General features: G+C 44.1%; 1 protein-coding gene across 4 annotated transcripts in view; it reads left to right on the forward strand.

The window, feature by feature from the left end:
- Positions 1–22,996, forward strand: part of WWP2 (WW domain containing E3 ubiquitin protein ligase 2) — a 217,197-nt gene that overhangs the window by 134,892 nt on the left and 59,309 nt on the right. For 3 of the 4 annotated variants that reach the window (XM_011976702.1, XM_011976704.1, XM_011976706.1), the window contains one exon: positions 12,372–12,582. In XM_011976702.1, coding sequence (XP_011832092.1) covers positions 12,372–12,582 — 211 coding nt within the window. Of the gene's footprint in view, positions 1–12,371; positions 12,583–16,563; positions 16,646–22,996 lie in introns of those variants that run through there. The other variant, XM_011976705.1, reaches the window with a different exon arrangement.

A 22,996-nucleotide genomic window follows, 5' to 3' on the forward strand; every position in this document is an offset into this window, starting at 1 on the left:
CCTGGGTTCAAGCGATTCTCCTGCCTCAGCACCCCCCAGGAGCTGGGATTATAGGCATGTGCCACTGTGCCCACCTAATTTTTGTATTTTTAGTAGAGACGGGGTTTCACCATGTTGGCCAGGCTGGTCTCAAACTCCTTGTGGCATGATCATGGCTCACTATAACCTCCACCTCCCGGGTTCAAGTGATTCTTGTGCCTCAGCCTCCAAAGTATCTGGGATTACAGGCATTTGCCACCACATCCGGCTAATTTTTGTATTTTAGAGAAAGGATGTCATCATGTTGGCCAGGCTGGTCTCAAACTCCTGACCTCAAGCGATCCACTTTCCTCAGCCTCCCAAAGTGCTGAGATGATAGGCGTGAGCCCCTGTGCCCAGCCATAAAATGTATTTCTTAAATAGTAAGACTTGAAAGGCAAGATGACTCCTTGATCCATGGGCTACAGAACGGATGTTGTGTTAGCAGTCGTGAAAACAACGTTAGTCTCCTTGTATATCTCCATCAGAGCTCTTGGGTAACCAGGTGCATTATCTATGAGCAGTAATATGTTGAAAGGAATCTTTTCTCCTGAGCAGTATATCTCAACAGTGGGCTTAAAATACTCAGTAAACCATGCTGCAAACAGATGTGCTGTGATCCAGGCTTTGTTGCTCCATTTATAAAACGCAAGCAGAGTAGATTTAGCATAATTTATAAGGGCGCTAGGATTTTCAGAATGTTAAGTGAACATTGGCTTCAACTTAAAATCACCAGCGACATTAGCTTCTAAGAAGAGAGACAGCCCGTCCTTTGAAGCTTTGAAGGAATTAACTTCTCTTTAGCTATGAATGTCCAAGATGGCATCTTCTTGCAATAGAAGGCTATTTTGTCTACATTGAAAATCCGTTGTTTAGTGTAGCCAACCCCGTCAGTGATCTTAGCTAGATCTTCTGGATAACTTGCTGCAGATTCTTCATCAGCATTTTCTTCACTTGCACTTTTATGTTATGTTTGAGGCTTCTTTTCTTAAACTTCATGAACCAATCTCTGCTATCTTCCAATTTTTCTTCTGCAACTTCCTTACCTCTCTCACCCTTCATGAAATTGAAGAGAGTTAGGGTCTTGCTCCGGATTACGCTTTGGCTTAAGAGAATGAGGCTGGTTTGATCTTCTTTTCAGACTACTCAAACTTTCCCTACCAGCTTTTCTTGGTAAGGCTGTTTTACTTTCTTATCACTCAAGTGTTCACCAGAGTAGCGCTTTTAATTTCCTTCAAGAACTTCTCCTTTGCATTCACAACTTGGCTAACTGGCACAGAAGCTTCCGCTTTGGCCTGTCTTGGCTTTCAACCCACCTTCCTTATCACTAAATGTAATAATTTCTAGTATTTGATTTGCAGTGAGAGACATGTGACTCTTCCTTTCAGTTGAACACTTAGAGGCCCTTGTAGGGTGTGAGGAGAGAGAGAGAGAACAGCCAGTGGGAGGAGCAGTCAGAACACACACACTATTTATTATTCAATTTGCTGTTTATTTATTTATTTATTTATTGAGACAAAGTCTCATGCTGTTGCCCAGGCTGGAGTGCAATGGCGTGATCTCGGCTCACTGCAACCTCCGCTTCCTGGGTTCAAGCGATTCTCCTGCCTCAGCACCCCCCAGGAGCTGGGATTATAGGCATGTGCCACTGTGCCCACCTAATTTTTGTATTTTTAGTAAAGCTGGGGTTTTACCATGTTGGCCAGGCTGATCTCGAACTCCTGACCTCAGGTGATCCACCCGCCTCAGCCTCCCAAAGTGTTGGGATTACAGGTGTGAGCCACCGCGCCCGGCCCAAATTTGCTATAATATATGGATGCGGTTTGTGGCACTGCAAAACAGTGGCAGCAGTAACATATCAAAGATCACTGGTCATAGATCTCCATGACAGATATAAATAACAACTACGAAAAACTTTAAGTTGGAAACGTTGACATATTGTGAGAATTACCAAAATGTGACACAGAAACATGAAGGGAGTTTATGCTGTTGGAAAAATGATATTGAGAAATAGACTTGCTGGATATCAGGTTGCCACAAGCCTTCAGTTTGTAAAAAATCACATAGTGCAACTCAGCAAAACAAGGTATGCCTGTATATAAAACATGCAGAGTGCTTGGCAGGGTGCCTGGCACAGAGCTTTTGTCTTTATGAATAAATTTATGGAGTTTTATTTAGGCAACATGAATATATATATATATATATATTTTTTTTTTTTCCCCACTTCATTTTTCTTTTTTAAAATTTTCTTGTAGAAATGGGGGTCTCACTTTGTTGCCGAGAGGCTTCTTGAACTCCTGGCTTGGATCGATCCTCTTGTCTCGGCCTTCCAAAGTGTTGGGATTGCAGACGTGAGCCATTGCATCCAGCCTATTTTTATACATGGTTTCATGCATCTATGTGCTCTTCTTCTTTGCTTTTTAAAAGTGACCTCATACTATTTTGCAGTTAATATTCCGTAATTCATCTAACCATTCCTTAATTCTTGTGTATTTCCCTGTTGCAAAACAAAATTCTGCTGTAAATACCTGCATACAGCTTTGTTTCTTCTTGAGTGAAATTCTTAAGTCAAAATATGTGAATTTTAAAAAATGAGCTCTAGTGTGTATTAGCAGACTGTCCTTCTAAGAGGATCAATCATATATCCAAAGTAGTCCAAAATGTTCATAAAGTGGTATGTGAGGTTTATTTTTCCTGCAACCTTGTAAATATTGGTTTATAATTTTTTGCTAATAGTATTAAGTGCCACCTCATTGGTTAAAATGTTTAACCTTGTTGCATTTCCTCATTTACTAGTTGTTTAACTATTTCTTTTTTATTGTGTCTCTTTTCATAGTATTTGATCATTTGTCCTTCAAAGATTTAGAAGTTTATTTTAGAGGTTTATATAAGCTCTTAATATATTCTAGGTACAATTTTAAAAAATTGTAGTAAAAAACACACAACATGAAATTTACCATTTAAACCATTTTTAGGTGTGTAATTTGGTGGCATTGAGTACAATCACAATGTTGGGTAACTGTCACCACCAGTGTCCATTTCCAGAACTTTTTCATCATCCCAATGGATTCTTTGTATCCATTAAACAATAACATTTCCCCCCAACCTGCCCGCCCCTCTCCCGCAGCCCTTGGTGACCCCTAATCTCCTGTCTGTTTCTGCATTTTCTTATTCTAGATACCTCATTTAAGTGGACTAACGTGTCCTTTTATGTCTGGCTTATTTCACTTAGCGTGGTGTTTTCAAGATTCATCCATGTTGTAGCATGTATCAGAATTTCCTTCCTTTTTAAGGCTGAATAATATTTGATTGTGTATACATACCATATTTTGTTTCTCCATTCATCTGTAGATGAACATTTGGGTCATTTCCACCTTTCGGCTATTGGAAAAATGCAGCTGAGAACTTAAGCTGTACAAGTATCTGAGCCCAAGCTTTCAGTTCTTTTGGTTGTATACCTAGGAGTGGAATTACTATGGTAATTCTATATTTAATATGTCATGCCCATCGTAATGGGCATGACATGTGTAGCTGCAAGTTTTATCTGTTATATTTATGATTATAAATTTTCCCATATCACTGTTTTGCATTTTATCTTATTTCTGAGTATTGCAGAAAAGGATTTAAGAATTTTGAAAATAATTAGGCCTGCGCAGTTAAAAAATGTGTATAATTTCACTTTTTGCGTCAATAATGTAAAAGTTCTTGTTTATAAAATGAGATACTTTTTTTTTTCTTTATGGCCACATTGAATCTGCAGAGATAAATACTTTCTTCTGTTTTCACTTGTTTTCTTCATGATGTTATGTTATCAAAATAAATATCCCATTGGAGTTTATAGTGATATATGTATCACTATAATATATAACTATAAATATATATTTATACATAATATATATTATGTAGACATGTACGTATATACAATGAGGACTGGGTCTAAATTATTTTCTCTACTGGGATTCTATTATCACAGAGACATTAAGTAAACAGTGTCATTTTTTACTGTGATTTTATTTAGTGTTGATCACTTTTCACATTCTTACATACGATGAGAATTTGTTTCTTGTTTTGAGTAAGTCCCATATGATTTGTATTACTGATGTGTTATCGTATTTTCTTTAATGTCTGGAAGGGCTAGTTTTGCCTTTTTTCCCCCCCCCCCCATGATGTTCTTTGATCGTTCATACATTTTCAAAACAAATTTTCAGACTTTGAATTCTTTGAAGCACAGTGGGATGTAAGTAGGAATCGTGTTCATCCGTATATAAACCGGGGAAGGATTTTACCTTCCCATCAATCAGGTAACACAGTATAGCTTTGTCCATTTTTAAGTTTTGCTCCTTTTTCCCCCGTGTAATATAACTGTTTTTCTTTATATGAGCTTCAGTCATCCCATGCCGTGCTAATTACAAAATCTTGGTCTGGTTTTGGTTGCTCTCGTGAAGAGCTGACTGATCAGCTGCCTTGGCAGTGCAGTTGCTTGTGTTTCATGGGTGAAAGACACCAACTGCTTTACCGTGGCCCACACGGTATGAGCTGATCTTCAGTAGAAAGAGCTTCTGTTGTTATTGGTGCTGGCTTTCTACGTGCTTGAGTGCAGGGCTGAAAAATCCTGAGTGTCCACCACGAGCTTGTGATATACCATGCACACCTAAGCATCTTGGTATACACAGTGGGCTGGCAGTGTCTCTAGGATTAAGCAAAAGAATTTCCAATTCCTGATCTTTTTTTTGGCTGTGACTAGAGTGTGTCTCAGTCCTAAATGAATATGTGATTCATAAAGTTAGAATGTTTAACCAACATCACAGGGGGAACCTTGTGAAATACCCAAGGTTATAGAAAGCAGAGGCCATGCAACTGCCATCTTACTGCTTACCATTTGGTACCCCCACTTTCCCTCCTTGGTACCCCACTTTCCCTCCCATTTGGGAAACATTGAAGCCGTCTTTGCTCCCCACGCCCACTGTTTTTACTTCATGGTGTTCTGGTTTGAGTACTGGTTCTGCTACTTGCTGACTGCACGCGCCTCTCTGAGTGGTCCCTCTGTGAGCCTCAGTTTTGTCTGCAGTGAAATGGGAATAATAATATCTTCCTCATAAGGGCATTGGGAGGATCAATGAGCTAATAAAAGTGAACTTGCTAAAGGCAATGCAGATTCCTGGGTTGGATCTTGGAACAGAAAGAAAACATCAGTGCAAAAGCTGGTGAAATCCAAATAAAGTCTGGACTTTAGTTAATAGTAATATACTAATTATTATTTTAGTGTTGGCAAATATGCCATGATTCTATAAGATAGTATTATTAAGGGAAACTGGGTGAAGGGCATACAGTCTTTTCAGATTTTCTGAAAATAATATCCAAATTAGTGCAAAATAAAACAAAAAGTACCCGTTTGTGTGTGCTTTTTTTTTTAGAGGGAGTCTCGCTCTGTCACCCAGGCTGGAGTACAGGAGTACAATGGCATGCTCTCAGCTCACTGCAACCTCCCCATTCCCGGGCTCAAGCGATTCTCCTGCCTCAGCCTCCTGAGTAGTGGGGACTATAGGCACGTGCCACCATACCCAGCTAATTTTTTGTATTTTTAATAGAGACAGGGTTTTGCCATGTTGGCCAGGCTGGTCTTGCACTCCTGACCTTAAGTGATCCCCTTGCCTCTGCCTCCCAAAGTGCTGGGATTATAGGGGTGAACCACTGTGTCCAACCTAATTTTTGTAGAGATGGGGTTTTGCCGTGTTGACCAAGCTGGTCTCGAACTCCTGGCCTCAAATGATCCGCCTGCCTTGGCCTCCCAAAGTACTGGAATTACAGTTGTGAGCCATTGTGCCCGGCTTAATTTTTGTATTTTTAGTAGAGACGGAGTTTCACCATGTTGGCCACGCTGGTCTCAAACTTCTGACTTCAGGTGATCTGCCTGCCTCAGCCTCCCAAAGTGCTGGGATTACAGACGTGAGACACTGTGCCCGGCCAAAAGAACCTGTTTCGTAAATGATAGTGTTATACAAATGTCAGGTGGTTTTATTTCGAATATCTTTATTTTATTTTTTATTTTTTAATTTTTAATTTTTTAAATTTTTATTATTTATTTATTTATTTATTTATTTTTTCCGAGATGGAGTCTTGCCTGTCACCCAGGCTGGAGTGCAGTGGCGTGATCTCAGCTCACTGGATCCTCCGCCTCCTAGGTTCAAGCAATTCTCCTGCCTCAGCCTCCCAAGTAGCAGGGATTGCAGGTGTCCACCACCACACCTGGCTAATTTTTGTATTTTTTTTTTTTTTTTTTTTTGAGACAGAGTCTCGCTTAGTCGCCCAGGCTGGAGTGCAATGGCGCGATCTCGGCTCACTGCAAGCTCCGCCTCCCGGGTTCACGCCATTCTCCTGCCTCAGCCTCCCGAGTAGCTGGGACTACAGGCACCCGCCGCCTCGCCCGGCTAATTTTTTGCATTTTTAGTAGAGACGGGGTTTCACCGTGTTAGCCAGGATGGTCTTGAACTCCTGATCTCATGATCCGCCTGGCTCGGCCTCCCAATAGTTTTTAATTTTTTTTTTTGTATTTTTTTTCTTTTCTTTTCCCTTTAAAACTCTTCTATCCAATCAAATAGCTTTCTTTTGCTAGATTATTGGGGTTATTGAACAAGTGGTTCTTGAACAAATATTTAGCAAATGTTAAGCACTACAGACAATGGGAAGCAATATAGGAGAAGGTCTCTGCCCTACGATCTCGTTCCGGAAAGTTGAAATCACATCTCAGCAAAGTCAACACAGCACATGTCACAGGGGCTTGTGTGGCTGAGGAGCCGAGGCCACGGGTACTGTGGGCTTCACAGTGTGGAATGCTCTCCCTGGGCTGCAGGGGTGGGGAGGGCGTCCAGGGAAGATGGCTGATATGGGCAAAGAGACGAAGCAAGAACACAGGAGACAGAGAGTAGAAGTAGTGAAAAATGCGGGAAACAAATCTGCCCTGGCTCTCAAGATGGGTGCAGTCCTTTTGGGGAGATACGGGTGTACGTCAAATAATTAGGATTAAAAGTTAGAGAACATTGGCTATATTGAATACAGTTAAAAGGTAATACAGCAGACCGTGTGTGGTGGCTCATTCCTGTACTCCCAGAACTTTGGGAGGCTGAGGCTGGCAGATCACTTGAGGTCAGGAGTTCAAGACCTGCCTGGCCAACGTAGTAAAACCCCATATCTACTAAAAATACAAAAATTAGCCAGGCGTGGTGGCACACGTTTGTAATCCCAGCTACTTGGGAGGTTGAGGCAGGAGGATCGCTTGAACCCGGGAGGTGGAGGTTGTAGTGAGCCAAGATCATGTCACTGCACTCCAGCCTGGATGGCAGAGTGAGACTCTGTCTCAAAACAAAACAAAACAAAACAAAACAAAACAAAACAAACAAACAAAAAAAGGTAGTACAGCAATTCTGTAAGGCATGATGGACTTGTAACTCCTTGTCTTTGACAATCCAGTTTTTCTATTTGAAGCCCCATTGGGGTTGAGTATGGTACCCTGTCACTGGTTGACTAGCGTGACACTGAGCCAGTAATGCATTGTTAGAACTTAATTTCTCCTGACTATGAGCCGTGATGGGGTGGATTGACTTCTGAGGTTCTTTCAAGCTCTCGTGTTCTAAGAATGTGTGCGTGTGCGCGTGCGCGCGCGCGCGCACACACACACACACACACACACACACACACACACACTCTTTGAGAGCAGAAGAGGGGTACTCGTGAATACTCATGGGCACAGAAGGCTTGTCTATGCTAGGATATCTAGCCTTCATATTTCTCTGTTTCCAAATCTGAACTCAAGGTGTAGCACAAACTTTTTTCCTGCTTTTATTTTAAGTTCCGGGGTACATAATACAGGATGTGCAGGTTTGTTACATCGGTAAATGAGTACTGTGGTGTTTACTGCACAGATCAACCCATCACCTAGGTATTAAGCCCAGCATCGGTTAGCCATTCTTCCTGATGCTCTCCCTCCCCACACCCCGACCCCGCACAAACTCCTCAACAGAAGAGCTACTATGGGTGAGCTAGGGTGAGTCACAGGCTCTTGGTTAGGCCTGTGGACACGTACAGCCCTGGAGGGAACCCTTCTAATTAGATTTGCAGCTGCAGGAACAGTCAGATCCAATTAGTGGTCTTTGGAGGATCTCCTCCCCTGGCATGCCATGGGGGCTCTGCTTTTGGTCTTTTCATGGTCAACTATTTCATAATAATTATTTTTAATAATAGTACATATATGTTACTAAAACTTTAAAAAAAAGAAGCTTAAACAGTATAAAGAATGTCTTTTTCCTATTCTGCTAACCTTCAGTTTCCTACCCCAAGGCCCACTGTTGTGTTTCTTGTGGTTCTTTCAAAGATTCTTGGAATATACAAGTATCTGTATATATATTCCTTGAAAAAATACACACGTGTGTATGCACACAGACTCACAAATGGCAGCACATGTATACGTTGTTCTGCACTTTCTCATTTAGTAATTATCTTAGAATTTTCCCACGGTATTTGAAGCTAACTTGAAGGACTTCGTTCACCTCCCCTTTCCCCAGTAAGTCCAACCAAGGATGGGGACAATTTTAGGATCAAAAAGAATATTAGGCTGGGTACAATGGCTCACTCCTGTGATCGCAGCATTTCAGGAGGCTGATGTGGGAGGATTGCTTGAGCTCAGGAGTTTGAGACCAGCCTGGGCAACATGGTGAGACCCTGTCTACAAAAAATAGAAACAAAATTTAGCCAGGCATGGTGGTGTGAGCCTGTAGTTCCAGCTGCTTGAGAGGCTGAGGCAAGGGGATTGCTTGAGCCTAGGAGGTCAAGGCTGCACTGAGCCATAATTGCACCACTACACTCCAGCCTGGGTGACAGGGCAAGACCCTGTCTTAAAGCAAAACAAAACAAAACAACAACAACAACAACAACAACAAAAAACAAAAAACACAATGGATTGAAATATTTTACAGCATATTTAAATCCAGCGCCTCATAAAGATTCTTAAACAAAATGAAACCTCATTGTTCATTTTTTGAGGATGCAAGAAAATAAACTCATTCTGAAAACTGGTAAACAAAGGGAAAGAAGCAAGCATTTCTCCTGCCTTTTCTTTACAAACTGAACCTCTAGGTAGCTGAATAGTTGATAAGGGGAGGTTTCTCTTTATAGAAGTATTATTAGCTAACAAATGAAGAAGGTGTGGTAGTATTAGAATATTACTATTTCATAGTCTTCTGTGAATTATTTAATTATTTAAGCGTATTTCTGGACTTCCTTATTGACACACCTATTCATGCATCAGTACCACATTGTTTTAATTGTTGTAGCTTTGTAGTATGTTTTAATACTTCAGAAACTCCCCCTACCCACACAAACACACACACACACACACACCCCCCACTCTTTTACAAACTCCCCCTACACACACACACACACCACTCTTCTTCTTTAGAATGTTCATGGCTATTCTTGTGTATTTAGTTTTCCTAATAAATTTTAGAATAAATTCATCTAGCTCTGAAAAAAGTTGTGGTATCTTTTAAAAAATTGAGTAAAATGTGTAGATGTGCATAAAGTGAATTGCCATCTATTGTGTTTTACTGGCTTGCCTGAGATAGAATAGGAATATAAATATCAAGCCTTGCATTTCTGTTAGGGAAACATTAATTGCACAAGATTTAGTCATTTATTAAACAACTAATTTAGCCTGTGTGAAAGGCAATATTTTATATACTTCAGAGAAAACAAGTGAATAAATCGTAGGCAATTTCTAGCATCAGCCTCCTACCCATTTGTTAAGATCTAGCTTGGCGTCCATCACATCATATGAAGAAATTTGACTCTCAGCTGATCACGAGTCCCATGTGTGCCAGTAGGATCATGTGGTCGCTAAGAGTTATAATCTTCGGTTGAATTAGAGGATGTGCAGAGAGGGAGAAGTAGAGCGTAGTGACAAGTGATTTAGGCTCTGGAGGCAGACAGCATGGTGTGAATTAGGTGCTATATGACCTTGAGAGGTGTTGTAACCTCTTTGAGCCTTAGTTTCCTTAAGTGTTAAGTGGGGATATCAATTGTAACTAACTTGTGGGGTTGCATGTGAGGCCTAAATGAGATAATACAAAGGGCTTTGCACCTTGCCTGCACATTCTGGTGTTCTGGAAATGTTACCTGGTATTTAAGTTGGTAATCTGACTCTGCTGGCCTCATGGTATCTGATTTATTATGTTCAGTTCCTGATATGATTATCTAGAAAAGGCAGTAGACAATATCTAGAAGAGGGCAGCCAGATGATCGGGAAAGGGGGGCCGCCTAGAAACACTGAAGAAATGGTAGGCCTCTTTACTAGAAATGAGAATACTAACACGAAACAGTGGCCATTCATTGGTTGATTGATTGATGGGTCTCACCCTGTCACCTAGGCTGGTTGATAGGCTGGGGTGCAGTGGTGCAATCATGGCTCACTTCAGCCTCCACCTCCTCAGTTCCAGTGATTCTCCCTCAGCCTCCTGAGTAGCTGGGACCACGGGTGGGCACCACCATGCCCAACTACTGTTTTAAATTATTTGTAGAGATGAGTCCTCGCTAGGTTGCCCAGGCTGGTCTGGAACTACTGGGTCAAGCAATCCTCCTGCTTCAGGCTCCCAAAGTGCTGGAATTAGAGGCAAAGTATCTAGGTGTCTGGCTTAGATACTTTGAATTGCTTTGGAGATAGAGATGGGGAGACTCAGACCAGGTAATAAAATCAGCCTCATATGAAGAGGAAAAAAAAAAAAAAACAACTTTCTGGGCCGGGTCCTCTGGCTTATGCCTGTAATCCCAGCACTTTGGGAGGCTGAAGTGAGCATATCACTTGAGGTCAGGAGTTTGAGACCAGCCTGGCCAACATGGCGAAACCCTGTCTCTACTAAAAATACAAAAATTAGCCGGGTGTGGTGGCGCACACCTGTAATCCTAGCTACTTGGGAGACTGAGGCATGAGAATTGCTTGAACCCTAGAGGCAGAGGTGGCAGTGAGCCAAAATGGTGCCATTCCACTCCACCTTGGGTGACAGAGTGAGACTCTGTCTCAAAACAAAACTCGCCCCACCAACTTTCTGGCAAGTACATCTGTTCAACAATGGGATGATTCTGTAGTGAGCTCCCTGTGAGAAATGTTCAAGAAGAATCTGGATAGCCACTTGTTAGGGATACAACAAAAAGAATTTCTGCATTAGGAAGATGAGGCTAAGTGATGATTAAGTCGTTAACCTGTGAAATTCTAGTCTACATGTACACATATGCAATCACATACATGGAAAATTCTCTGCATATAGCTTATCACTTCCAAAGAACCACGGTTCTTTGAAACCTTATTTGATCTTTTTTTGAGTTAGAGGATATTGCATGCACCTTGGGGTCCTTGTGAACATAAGTGATCATCAAAGAAGTGAAGAGATGGTGAAATAGGGAGACTTGGAGACTAGCGTGTTTCAGTTCTGTCTCATTGTCTGTTATCTCAGGGAGAAGACCCTTAGCTGTGAGCCATTCTTGCTTCCTACTTTGAGCGTGAGCCTTTAAAAGAATGAGCACAATATTGGAAGTTTTCTGCCTCTTCAGTGTGTATGAGCTTTTTGAAAGAAGGTGCTAGTCATGTCTAGCAAGCAAATGACAAATTTAAAGAAAAGGATGTGACCCTATAAACTTGGCCTTGCTGCATTTAGCCCCAACACTTTTTTTTTTTTTTGAGACAGAATTTTGCTGTCAGGCAAATTTTTTTTTGCCAGGCTGGAGTGCAGTGGCATAGTCTTGGCTCACTGCAACCTCCGCCTCCTGGGTTCAAGCAATTCTCCTGCCTCAGCCTCCCAAGTAGCTGGGATTATAGGCATGCGCCACCATGCCCAGCTAATTTTTGTATTTTTAGTGGAGACGGGGTTTTGCCATGTTGTCCGGGTGGGTCTCGAACTCCTGACCTCAAGTGATCCACCCCCCCCTCAGCCTCCCAAAGTGCTGGGATTATAGGCGTGAGCCACCGAGCCCAGCACCAACACATTCCTGTGATGTTCATCTTTCCTGCTACTCTTTTGTTGCAATAAATGTAAATATAACCATAGTATGTTAGAAAAACTTGATAAAGTTATGTAAAAAAGGTAGCATTAATATATTTATTTCAGATTCATCCTGATTTCCTTTGGACAGGCATTAATGACTTTACTGTACTTTCCAAAGTCATGTTTTGTAAAACTTTTTGCTCTCGCCCAATACATGTAGGATGACATTATAGATACCATGTTAGCCTATTAAGTGAAAAACCTAGCAAGTATAAATAAAATTCTCATTCTCAGTTGATCTTTAAAGTATGATTTGTGCATCTTCAGTGAATGACGAACCCACAACAGCCACAGATCCCGAAGAGCCTTCCGTTGTTGGTGTGACGTCCCCACCTGCTGCACCCTTGAGTGTGACCCCGAATCCCAACACGACTTCTCTCCCTGCCCCAGCCACACCGGCTGAAGGAGAGGAACCCAGCACTTCGGGTACACAGCAGCTCCCAGCGGCTGCCCAGGCCCCCGACGCTCTGCCCGCCGGGTGAGTAGCCTTCTGTCCCATAAAGATCTCTCCTCCCCAAAGACTGAGGCTCCTTTACGGGGGCAGAAACAACGTGGTTATTTATTACCTAGTGGCTAGTAGCCTCTGGGGAGGCTGCTGTGCGTTGAAGCAAGGGAGGTGTGGAGGAACTGCTTGTTCTACATAAATCTTAAAAAGAATCTGTTGCCTGGGGCAGAATCAATGCTACCTTGTACCGTGACTTGAAATGAACAGCTTGACTCAAGGAGTGTGGCTTTTATGGAACAAGGAGCTCATTTTGCTTTCCTGAATCATTGGAGGGTGTTCACCTAGATCCTACCTAGAAAACAGCTTTTCTCTCTTGAATTTTATCAGCCCATGCAGGAGTTGGGCTTTAGGCTGTGAATATTGCTGTATGTTATTCTCATAACTGGGACTTCAGTTAACAAAAACTGCAAGTTTTCTTGCCATCTTTTTTTTTTTGAGATGGAGTCTTAATCTGTCACCTAGGCTGGAGTGCAATGGCATGATCTCGTCTCACTGCAACCGTTGCCTCCTGGGTTCAAGTGATTTTCCTGCCTCAGCCTCCTGAGTAGCTAGGGCTACAGGCGCACACCACCACGCTGGCTAATTGTTTTGTATTTTTAGTGGAGCTAGGGTTTCGCCATGTTGGCCATGCTGATCTAGAACTCCTGACCTCATGTCATCCACCTGCCTCGGCCTCCCAAAGTGCTGGGATTATAGGCATGAGCCACCACACCCGGCCCTCTTGCCATCCTTTAGTTCAATCAGATGGTGTGGTGGCTCATGCGCCAATCAATTCCAATGCTTTGGGAGGCTGGGGTCGGAGGATCACTTGAGGCTGGGAGTTTGAGACCAGCCTGGGCGATACAGTGATATCCTGCCTACACACACACACACACACACACACACAAATTTGGGGACAGTGACCTGTGCTTGTAGTCATAGCTACTGGGGAGGCCAAGGTGGGAGGATTGCTTGAGCCAGGAGTTAGAGGCAGCAGTGAGCTATGATCATGCCACTGTACCCCAGCCTGGACTACGGAGCGAGACCCCTGTCTCAGAAATAAAAATTGAATAAATCTGACAGCAAAGACCTTGGATGATAAGAAGACGGCCCCTGTAAGCCAAAGGGAAGTTCGAATTTGGTTATATCGTGAGTGGAGATTACAAGCATGGACCTGGGAATCAAATAGCTCTGGGTTTGAAATCCCCCCACCATGTGACCTTGGCCAAATTACTTAGCCTCTTGGTAAGGTGGAGATAATCATCATACATATCTCCCCAGGAAGTTAAGGGACTCAAATAAGATGGTGAACATGAAGCCCTCACTGACTGGCGGATGTTACACCTGGTAAGTGATATTTTTCAAGTGGTTGTGAAGGGGCCCTAAAGGAAGGGAATGCTTCTGAACCAGGAGGTGAAGCGCTTTCTCAGCAGCTCTGATCACAGTTGGGGCCAGCTCCCACTGCCCCTCCTGGTTATCAGTTTGGTGCAGAGGAAACCCACATCTGTATCACTCTAGTTGCTGGTGATCTGGCTGATGATGACTTGGCAGTGTGTGTCCTGTGAACCCTTGTAATTCATGAAGGAAAAAGGAAGGGTGTAAGGCCTCTTACTTGACTACAAGGTGTTGTATTATTCTTTTTTTCCCCTCCCTTATCCCATCTCCTTATTCTGTTATTCTTAAGCCACTTTCTTTGTTGTTGTTGCTGCTGTTGTTTGAGACACAGTCTCACTCTGTTGCCCAGGCTGGAGTGCAACAGTACAATCTTGGCTCACTGCAGCCTTGACCTTCTGAGCTCAAGCGATTCTCCCACCTCAGCCTCCCAAGTAGCTGGGACTATAGGCCTGCACCACCACGTCCGGATAATTTTTGTTATTATTATTATTATTATTATTTTTTGTAGAGACAAGGTTTCGCCATGTTGCCCAGGCTGGCTTAAGCCACTTTCAAAAACCCAATTGTCACAACAAAAATCCTTTACCTGAAGGCATATGTGACCTTTACCACATACGTATTGTTTTCCCAGCATGCACCACGCTACCTAACTCCGTCTCTTCAGAAAGTCCTGTTCAACATTCCTTCGCACCTCAAACCTGGAGAGAATTGGCAGGATTGAGAGGCAGCTCTGAGACGTTTTTTTGTGAGGTTTTTGATTTTAGTGAAGGTTAAAGTGAAGAGCTCACTAATCAATTGCTTTGTGTCCAGCTACTCCCTACAGAGATATTTCTCTTTCGTATGTGGTAAGGAATACTCGAAAGACCTTTGTTTGGTTTATAATTTGAAGCCTGTATGTTATAATTTGGGGGGAACAGAGCAGAATCATGTTGGCAGAAAGGAGAGAAAATGGCCGCCTGTGTCCCCAGTGAGCTGTTTGTTTTCTTTCCGCTGAGCGAATGCCTGGAAGGCCGGCCTCACTCCTGTGTCAGTCACAGGCAATTAGGGCTAATGGCTCAACATGTCTTTATGTAGGGCGTGTGTGAGGGTTACTGTTCTCGGGGATTGGGCACTTCCTGTTTCCAGGCAGCTGGAAAACTCCAGGCTCTGAAAACGCTCTTTATTCTAAGTCTGGCAGATCGAGCAGCCCAGGGAAGCCGATTCCCCTCCCTCATCCTGCCAGAGGCTGAAACATGTTTCTGAGGTAGAGCCAGAACAGCATCTTCTCCTTGGGGCATTTAGAACGTGATGAGGCCCACGTGTGGGCCTAGGGAGGCTGCTCCCCACTTGAACATCTACGATGGCCCAGAGAAGGGTGTCGGAGACCCAGTTTTCCAGCCCAGATGGCTTCCACGTGCCCTTCTAAATGACTAGGAGGGCTTTGCGGGCTGACTCAGGGCCTGGAGATCATCAGCCACCTACCTGGAGGCTGACTAGCACTGCTGAGTGTCTAAGAGGGAGCACGGCAGGCTTTTGGTTAGCTGATGGAAGCCAGAGAGAGCACGATTTCTGCCAGCGATCCTTCCAGTTCATAGGCCTGCCAGCCCCACCCCAGCTTACTTAAAAGTTTAGGAGATCCAGGCAAGGCAGGTTATTAACTTACTCCTGGTGTTCAGAGTCAGGGGACCAATGAGAGAATGAAATCTGTCACTTCTAATTCCAATACCAACAAAGGGTGTATTGTGGCGCAGGGATTGGAGTGCCATTTCATAGGAACTGCATCTTCTTGAGTTTGCAGAATGCCTTTATCTTTTATGAGGATATATAAATGCAGCGTCTGAATTGAGTATCTACTAGTGCCTAAGTTCTATATTCGAGGTTTTACACTGTTCATTCTTTCATTAGACAAATATCTGTTACTATTTAAGAGATGGCAGGTCCGGTGCCACGTGGCTGTTTCAACCCAACAGAACTCATCATCTTACCCATCCCATCCTGGCTAGAACCTGGTCCTCCTCCTGGGAATGGTGCCACCATCTGCCCAGGTGACCTTCAAGCCATACATCTTTCCCCGTCCCTGACATCCATTCAGTCATCAAGCCCTCCCTGCCTCTGGGCCTCCAGACTGTGCTGTCTCAGCTTCCCATGCTGATCCTGCTTAGAGGCAGCTCTGAGACGTTTTTTTGTGAGGTTTTTGATTTTAGTGAAGGTTAAAGTGAAGAGCTCACTAATCAATTGCTTTGTGTCCAGCTACTCCCTACAGAGATATTTCTCTTTCGTATGTGGTAAGGAATACTCGAAAGACCTTTGTTTGGTTTATAATTTGAAGCCTGTATGTTATAATTTGGGGGGAACAGAGCAGAATCATGTTGGCAGAAAGGAGAGAAAATGGCCGCCTGTGTCCCCAGTGAGCTGTTTGTTTTCTTTCCGCTGAGCGAATGCCTGGAAGGCCGGCCTCACTCCTGTGTCAGTCACAGGCAATTAGGGCTAATGGCTCAACATGTCTTTATGTAGGGCGTGTGTGAGGGTTACTGTTCTCGGGGATTGGGCACTTCCTGTTTCCAGGCAGCTGGAAAACTCCAGGCTCTGAAAACGCTCTTTATTCTAAGTCTGGCAGATCGAGCAGCCCAGGGAAGCCGATTCCCCTCCCTCATCCTGCCAGAGGCTGAAACATGTTTCTGAGGTAGAGCCAGAACAGCATCTTCTCCTTGGGGCATTTAGAACGTGATGAGGCCCACGTGTGGGCCTAGGGAGGCTGCTCCCCACTTGAACATCTACGATGGCCCAGAGAAGGGTGTCGGAGACCCAGTTTTCCAGCCCAGATGGCTTCCACGTGCCCTTCTAAATGACTAGGAGGGCTTTGCGGGCTGACTCAGGGCCTGGAGATCATCAGCCACCTACCTGGAGGCTGACTAGCACTGCTGAGTGTCTAAGAGGGAGCACGGCAGGCTTTTGGTTAGCTGATGGAAGCCAGAGAGAGCACGATTTCTGCCAGCGATCCTTCCAGTTCATAGGCCTGCCAGCCCCACCCCAGCTTACTTAAAAGTTTAGGAGATCCAGGCAAGGCAGGTTATTAACTTACTCCTGGTGTTCAGAGTCAGGGGACCAATGAGAGAATGAAATCTGTCACTTCTAATTCCAATACCAACAAAGGGTGTATTGTGGCGCAGGGATTGGAGTGCCATTTCATAGGAACTGCATCTTCTTGAGTTTGCAGAATGCCTTTATCTTTTATGAGGATATATAAATGCAGCGTCTGAATTGAGTATCTACTAGTGCCTAAGTTCTATATTCGAGGTTTTACACTGTTCATTCTTTCATTAGACAAATATCTGTTACTATTTAAGAGATGGCAGGTCCGGTGCCACGTGGCTGTTTCAACCCAACAGAACTCATCATCTTACCCATCCCATCCTGGCTAGAACCTGGTCCTCCTCCTGGGAATGGTGCCACCATCTGCCCAGGTGACCTTCAAGCCATACATCTTTCCCCGTCCCTGACATCCATTCAGTCATCAAGCCCTCCCTGCCTCTGGGCCTCCAGACTGTGCTGTCTCAGCTTCCCATGCTGATCCTGCTTTGCGTTTATCACAGGTATAATTTGCATACAATTTATTGAGTGACCATCTCCTCCACCATACTCTAGGTGCCATACGGGCAGGGATTGTGTCTTTCTTATTTGCCTCTGCGTGTCCAGCACCTAGCACATATGTACCTAGCCTGGCACATAGTGGGACTCCAGGAAATAGTTAAATGAAACAATGATTCTCTCTTTTTTTTTATTTAAAATTTTATTTTACGATTTTTTTTATGACGCTTTAAGTTCTGGGGTACATGTGCAGAACATGCAGTTTTGTTATGTAGGTATACATGTGCCATGGTGGTTTGCTGTACCCATCAACCCATCATCTACATTAGGTATTTCTCCTAATGCTATCCCTTTCCTAGCCCCGAATCCCTGACAGGCCCCGGTGTGTGATGTTCCCCTCCCTGTGTCCATGTGTTCTCATTGAAACAATGATTCTCTTAAACAACTCTTACATCTGCCCACTTGGCCACATGCTTTTGCAGTATTCTAGACCAAATTACCATGATCTGTCACTCAAGTGACTGTTTTTACCCTTTCCCAATCTATTTTAACTTTTCTTTTTTTGAGACATGGTCTCACTCTGTCACCCAGGCTGGAGTGCAGTTGTGCAATCTTGGCTCACCGCAGCCTCAGCCTCACGGGCTCAAGTGATCCTCCCACCTCAGCCTCCTGAGTAGCTGGGACTACAGGCGCCTGCCACCACACCCAGCTAATTTTGTTTATTTTCATAGAGACAAGGTCTCCCTATGTTTCCAAGGCTGGTCTCAAACACCTAGGCTCAAACAATCCTCCTGCCTTGGCCTTCCAAAGTGCTGGGATTACAGGCATGAGCCACTGTGCCCAGCCCTGTTTTAACTTTTAAAAATAAAACTCTGATCATGACCTTTTAGCACTTAGAATGCTCCAGTGGCTTCATATTCTCTTTGTGAATAAATTCCCAAATCCTAGGCCTAAAAAAGCCTGTGTAACATGACCCCACCTACCCCTCAAGCCTTCGGTGGGATCCACTCCACGTCTCTGCCTAAGCCATGATAACTTAACTTTATTTTTTTTATTTTTATTTTTTTTTGAGACAGAGTCTTGCTCTGTCGCCTGGGCTGGAGTGCAGTGGCCGGGTCTCAGCTCACTGCAATCTCCGCCTCCCGGGTTTACGCCATTCTCCTGCCTCAGCCTCCCGAGTAGCTGGGACTACAGGTGCGTGGGTCTCGCTCTGTCACCCAGGCTGGAGTACAGTCGCATGATCATGGCTCATGGCAGCCTCAAATTCCCAGGCTCAAGTAATCCTCCTGCCTCGGCCTCCTGAGTAGCTGGGACTACAGGCGCATGCCACTATACTCAGCTATTTTTTTATTTTTTTATTTTTTTAGTAGAGTGAGGGTCTTACTCTGTTGCCTGTGTGGATCTCAAACTCCTGGGCTCAAGCGATCTTCCCGCCTTGGCCTCCCAAAGTGCTGGGATTCCAGGCATGAGCCACTGCGCCTAGCTGCGTTGTCTTTTTGAAATATGCAGCAGATGAGACTTTGGCCATACGTGGTTACACGCATCAGAACATTTTAAGAACTGAAGGCTGCTGAAACCTGGGCTGCAGAGGTCCAAATACAGCACTCCGCATCCCTTTTTCTCTGTCCCCATCTGTAAGCCCTCCTGCTTTCCATAACTTTTAAATTAACTAGCATAAAAGAAGCCAACTGGAGGGGTATGAAGTTTTCAGGTTGCAAATGTCTATGAAAGGAGGGGTGCCAGGAAGGTTTGGGGGGGCCTGGTGAGATAGTAGTTCAGGTCGTGGGCAACGGGAAGCGAGGCTGCTTTGGTCTGTGGGCCCTGTATTTGTTTTTTTCTCAGTGCTTAGCCCACTTTGGGGATCCAGCGCTCATTATCAATGAGCCAACTGTGTGTACATGGCTTAGATAAACTCCAAGCGTGTCCCTTACAGTCTTTGCAGCTCCCTCGGTCCCACACACACAGAGGCACATTATTTTGCCCTGGCAGCCAGCACGCCACTGTGGTTTCTTACATAACGGAGGGCGTTGTGTTTGGACTGCTGACTTACCTCAGCTCTGCCATTTCACACCATGCTTTTTCTCCCGCAGCCATTGGCTGCCCCGTCTGTTTCCTGCCTCTGAGTGGAATTAATTGAGGAGGGATGTTTTCTAGATCTTTTGGATTTGCCATCTCCTCTACCCCCCTGCCCAATTATGGATATCCAGAGGCACTCTCTTGAGATGGCCCTTAAGACACTATCAAGGACGATAGCCTTGTAAGAGTTCTTGGATGTTTGTTTGTGGGGACACTCTAAGAGATGTTGGAATTTGGAGCTTCTCTGCTAAGTTATAAACCAGGCACTGCCATTGAATTTCATTCCAAACTCAACTTCAGCACTAGCCAAAGAGCCTTACCCAAGAAGTTTTAAAACTGTACTTCTCAAAACTATTTGTGAGAAAACAGTCCTTTTTGGTTGTTGTTTTATTTTAATTTATTTTAAAATATTCTGTCTATTGTGAATCCTTTTATTCTATACTCTGCTCAATGAGACAAATCTATTGAGCACATATGTGCATATTACAGTAATGTCAGATTGGCACAAAAGTTCCTAAAGTGGGCCAGGCATGGTGGCTCATGCCTGTAATCTCAGCACTGTGGGAGGCCGAGTCAGGAGGATTGGTTGAGTCCAGGAGTTTGAGACTAGCCTGGGCAAATTAGCGAGATTTTGTCTCTACAAAAAATACAAACAAAAATATCAGCTGTGTGCACCTGTGTTCCTAGCTACTCTGGAGGCTGAGGCAGGAGGATCGCATAAGTTCTGGAGGTCGAGGCTGTAGTGAGCTGTGTTCAAGTCACTGCTCTTCAGCCTGGATGACTGAGTGAGACCCTGTCTCAGTTAAAAGAAGAAAAAGTTTCTAAGTGCTTAGAAACTTCAGTACTTTTCTGGTCGCAGAACAGTAACAGTTTGGGCTGTGGGCCATTCTTTGAGTAGCTTCAGATTAAAGGATTACACTGCGAGCATCTGTATCTTTCCTCCAGTTTGTTTCTTTGCTTAGTGTGGTTTAGTTCATGACTTTGCAGGGGTTATTACATGCTTAGGTCACATGGAATAGTGCATGTTTCTGGCTTCCTCATCACCGTCTCAGAACTTAAACTCTTATTTCCAAAGATTCTACTGTTGTCGGAGGCTGGGCCATGAAATGTCTTCACCTTATGTGTATGTATTCATGCATAATTACTCATTTTCATATCTACTGCACCTTCTTTCCTTTTTTTGGAGACAGGATCTCATTTTGTCACCCAGGCTGGAGTACAGTGGCGTGATCATAGCTCACTGCAGCCTCAACTTCCTTAGCTCAAGCAATCCTCCTGCCTCAGCCTCCCAAGTAGCTGGGACTACAGGCGTGCACCACCATGCCCAGCTAATTTTTGTACTTTTTGTAGAGACAAGGTCTTGCTATGTTACCCAGGCTGATCTCCAACTCCTGGAGGCTCAAGAGTCCTCCTATCTTGGCCTACCAAAGTGCTGGGATTACAGGTGGGAACCACCGTGCCCAACCTTACTACGCTTTCTTGAGAGCTTCTCAAGGGCAAGGAATATTGTGTCCGTCTTTGTGTTCCCTGCACCCAGCACACAACTTGGCTTCCAAGGAGAGGGAATGATGTGTTACATGAGTGGGAAAATGATACCACATTCTCAGTGGCCCTTAAAATTTTTTAAAGTTTCTTTTTGATCTTATTATAAAAGCCCATTGATGGAAAATTAGAAAAAAATAGGAGGCAGGAGAAGAACAATACATAGTACCAACAGTTAGCAAACACCCACCCAGATCTGACCATTGGTATTTCTTTTTTTTTTTTGAGACAGAGTCTCGCTCTGCCGCCCAGGCTGGAGTGCAGTGGCCTGATCTCAGCTCACTGCAAGCTCCGCCTCCCGGGTTCATGCCATTCTCCTGCCTCAGCCCCCCGAGTAGCTGGGACTACAGGCGCCCGCCACCTCGCCCGGCTAGTTTTTTGTATTTTTAAAGTAGAGACGGGGTTTCACCGTGTCAGCCAGGATGGTCTCGATCTCCTGACCTCGTGATCCGCCCGTCTCGGCCTCCCAAAGTGCTGGGATTACAGGCTTGAGCCACCGCGCCCGGCCATTTCTTTTGCACCTTGCGTGTATTTTTTTTTTTTAAACACTAACTACAGCTATTGTGTATCATAAGTGTTTCTAACGTGCTGAGGACTGCGCAGTTGCCTACGTGGATTATTTCATGCAGTCTTCCCTCTGTGAGAGAGCTACTTTTATCCTCATCTTGCAAGTAAGGAGAACTTAAGCAATTTGCCAGGCACCACATGTGCAGATACACATATAACACACATCTACCAAAATGTGATAATCTTCCAATATATGCTTTTAAAATTCATTCATTTTTATTGTAAAATATTGTAAGCATGCAGATACAAATGGAGAAGAATGTAAGAAATACCTGTGGCTTACCATCTTTAGCTCTGTGCTGCATTTGCTACAGGTCTCCCCCTGTTTTTCTGTTTGTTTGTTTGTTTTGTTTTTGAGACAGAATCTCTGTCACCCAGGCTGGAATGCAGTGGCGTGGTCTCAGCTTACTGCAGCCTTTACTTTCTAGGTTCAGGTGATCCTCTCACTTCAGCCTCTCGAGTACCTGAGACCACAGGCACATCCTACCATGCCAGGCTAATTTTTGAAATTTTTGTAGAGATGGGGTTTTACTGTGTTGCTCAGGCTGGTCTCGAACTCCTGGGCTCAAGCGATCTGCTCCCCTAAACCTCCCAAAGTGCTGGGATTACAGGCGTGATCACCGTGCCCAGCCCCTGAAGAGGTCTTTTAACCACCTGTTTTTAACCCCTTGATGTGTAAGATGTTACCAGTACAGCTAAAGGTTCCGTGAACTCTCTGATCTCATTCCCTGTATACAGTGATACATGGGACTTGGGACACGCATTTAAACTGCTATACGGTATTCTGTTAATGAATAGATAAAAATTTACCCATTTACTTGTTTCTTGATAGCTATAAACAATGGCTGCAGTAGGCCAGGCACAGTGGCTCACGCCTGTAATCCCAGCACTTTGGGAGGCTGAGGTGGGCAGATCACAAGGTCAGGAGTTCGAGACCAGCCTGGCCAATATGGTGAAACCCTGTCTCTACTAAAAATACAAAAAAACTAGCCGGGTGTGGTGGCGTGCGCCTGTAGTCCCAGCTACTTGGGAGGCTAAGGCAGGAGACTCACTTGAACCCAGGAGGTGGATGTTGCAGTGAGCCGAGATTGTGCCACTGCACTCCAGCCTGGGCAACAGAGGGAGAGTCTGTCTCAAAAAAAAAAAGAAAAAGAAAAAAAAAAAACAGAGAATAAAGTAGTCTGTCCATAAATGGAATATATGTACAAATTAACATCTACATTACTGCAAAGAAAATGAAGTGATTAGTCATTTTCAGAGA

This window comes from Mandrillus leucophaeus, unplaced genomic scaffold, assembly GCF_000951045.1.
Source record: "Mandrillus leucophaeus isolate KB7577 unplaced genomic scaffold, Mleu.le_1.0 Scaffold17, whole genome shotgun sequence".
In the NCBI taxonomy this organism is placed as follows: Eukaryota; Metazoa; Chordata; class Mammalia; order Primates; family Cercopithecidae; genus Mandrillus; species Mandrillus leucophaeus.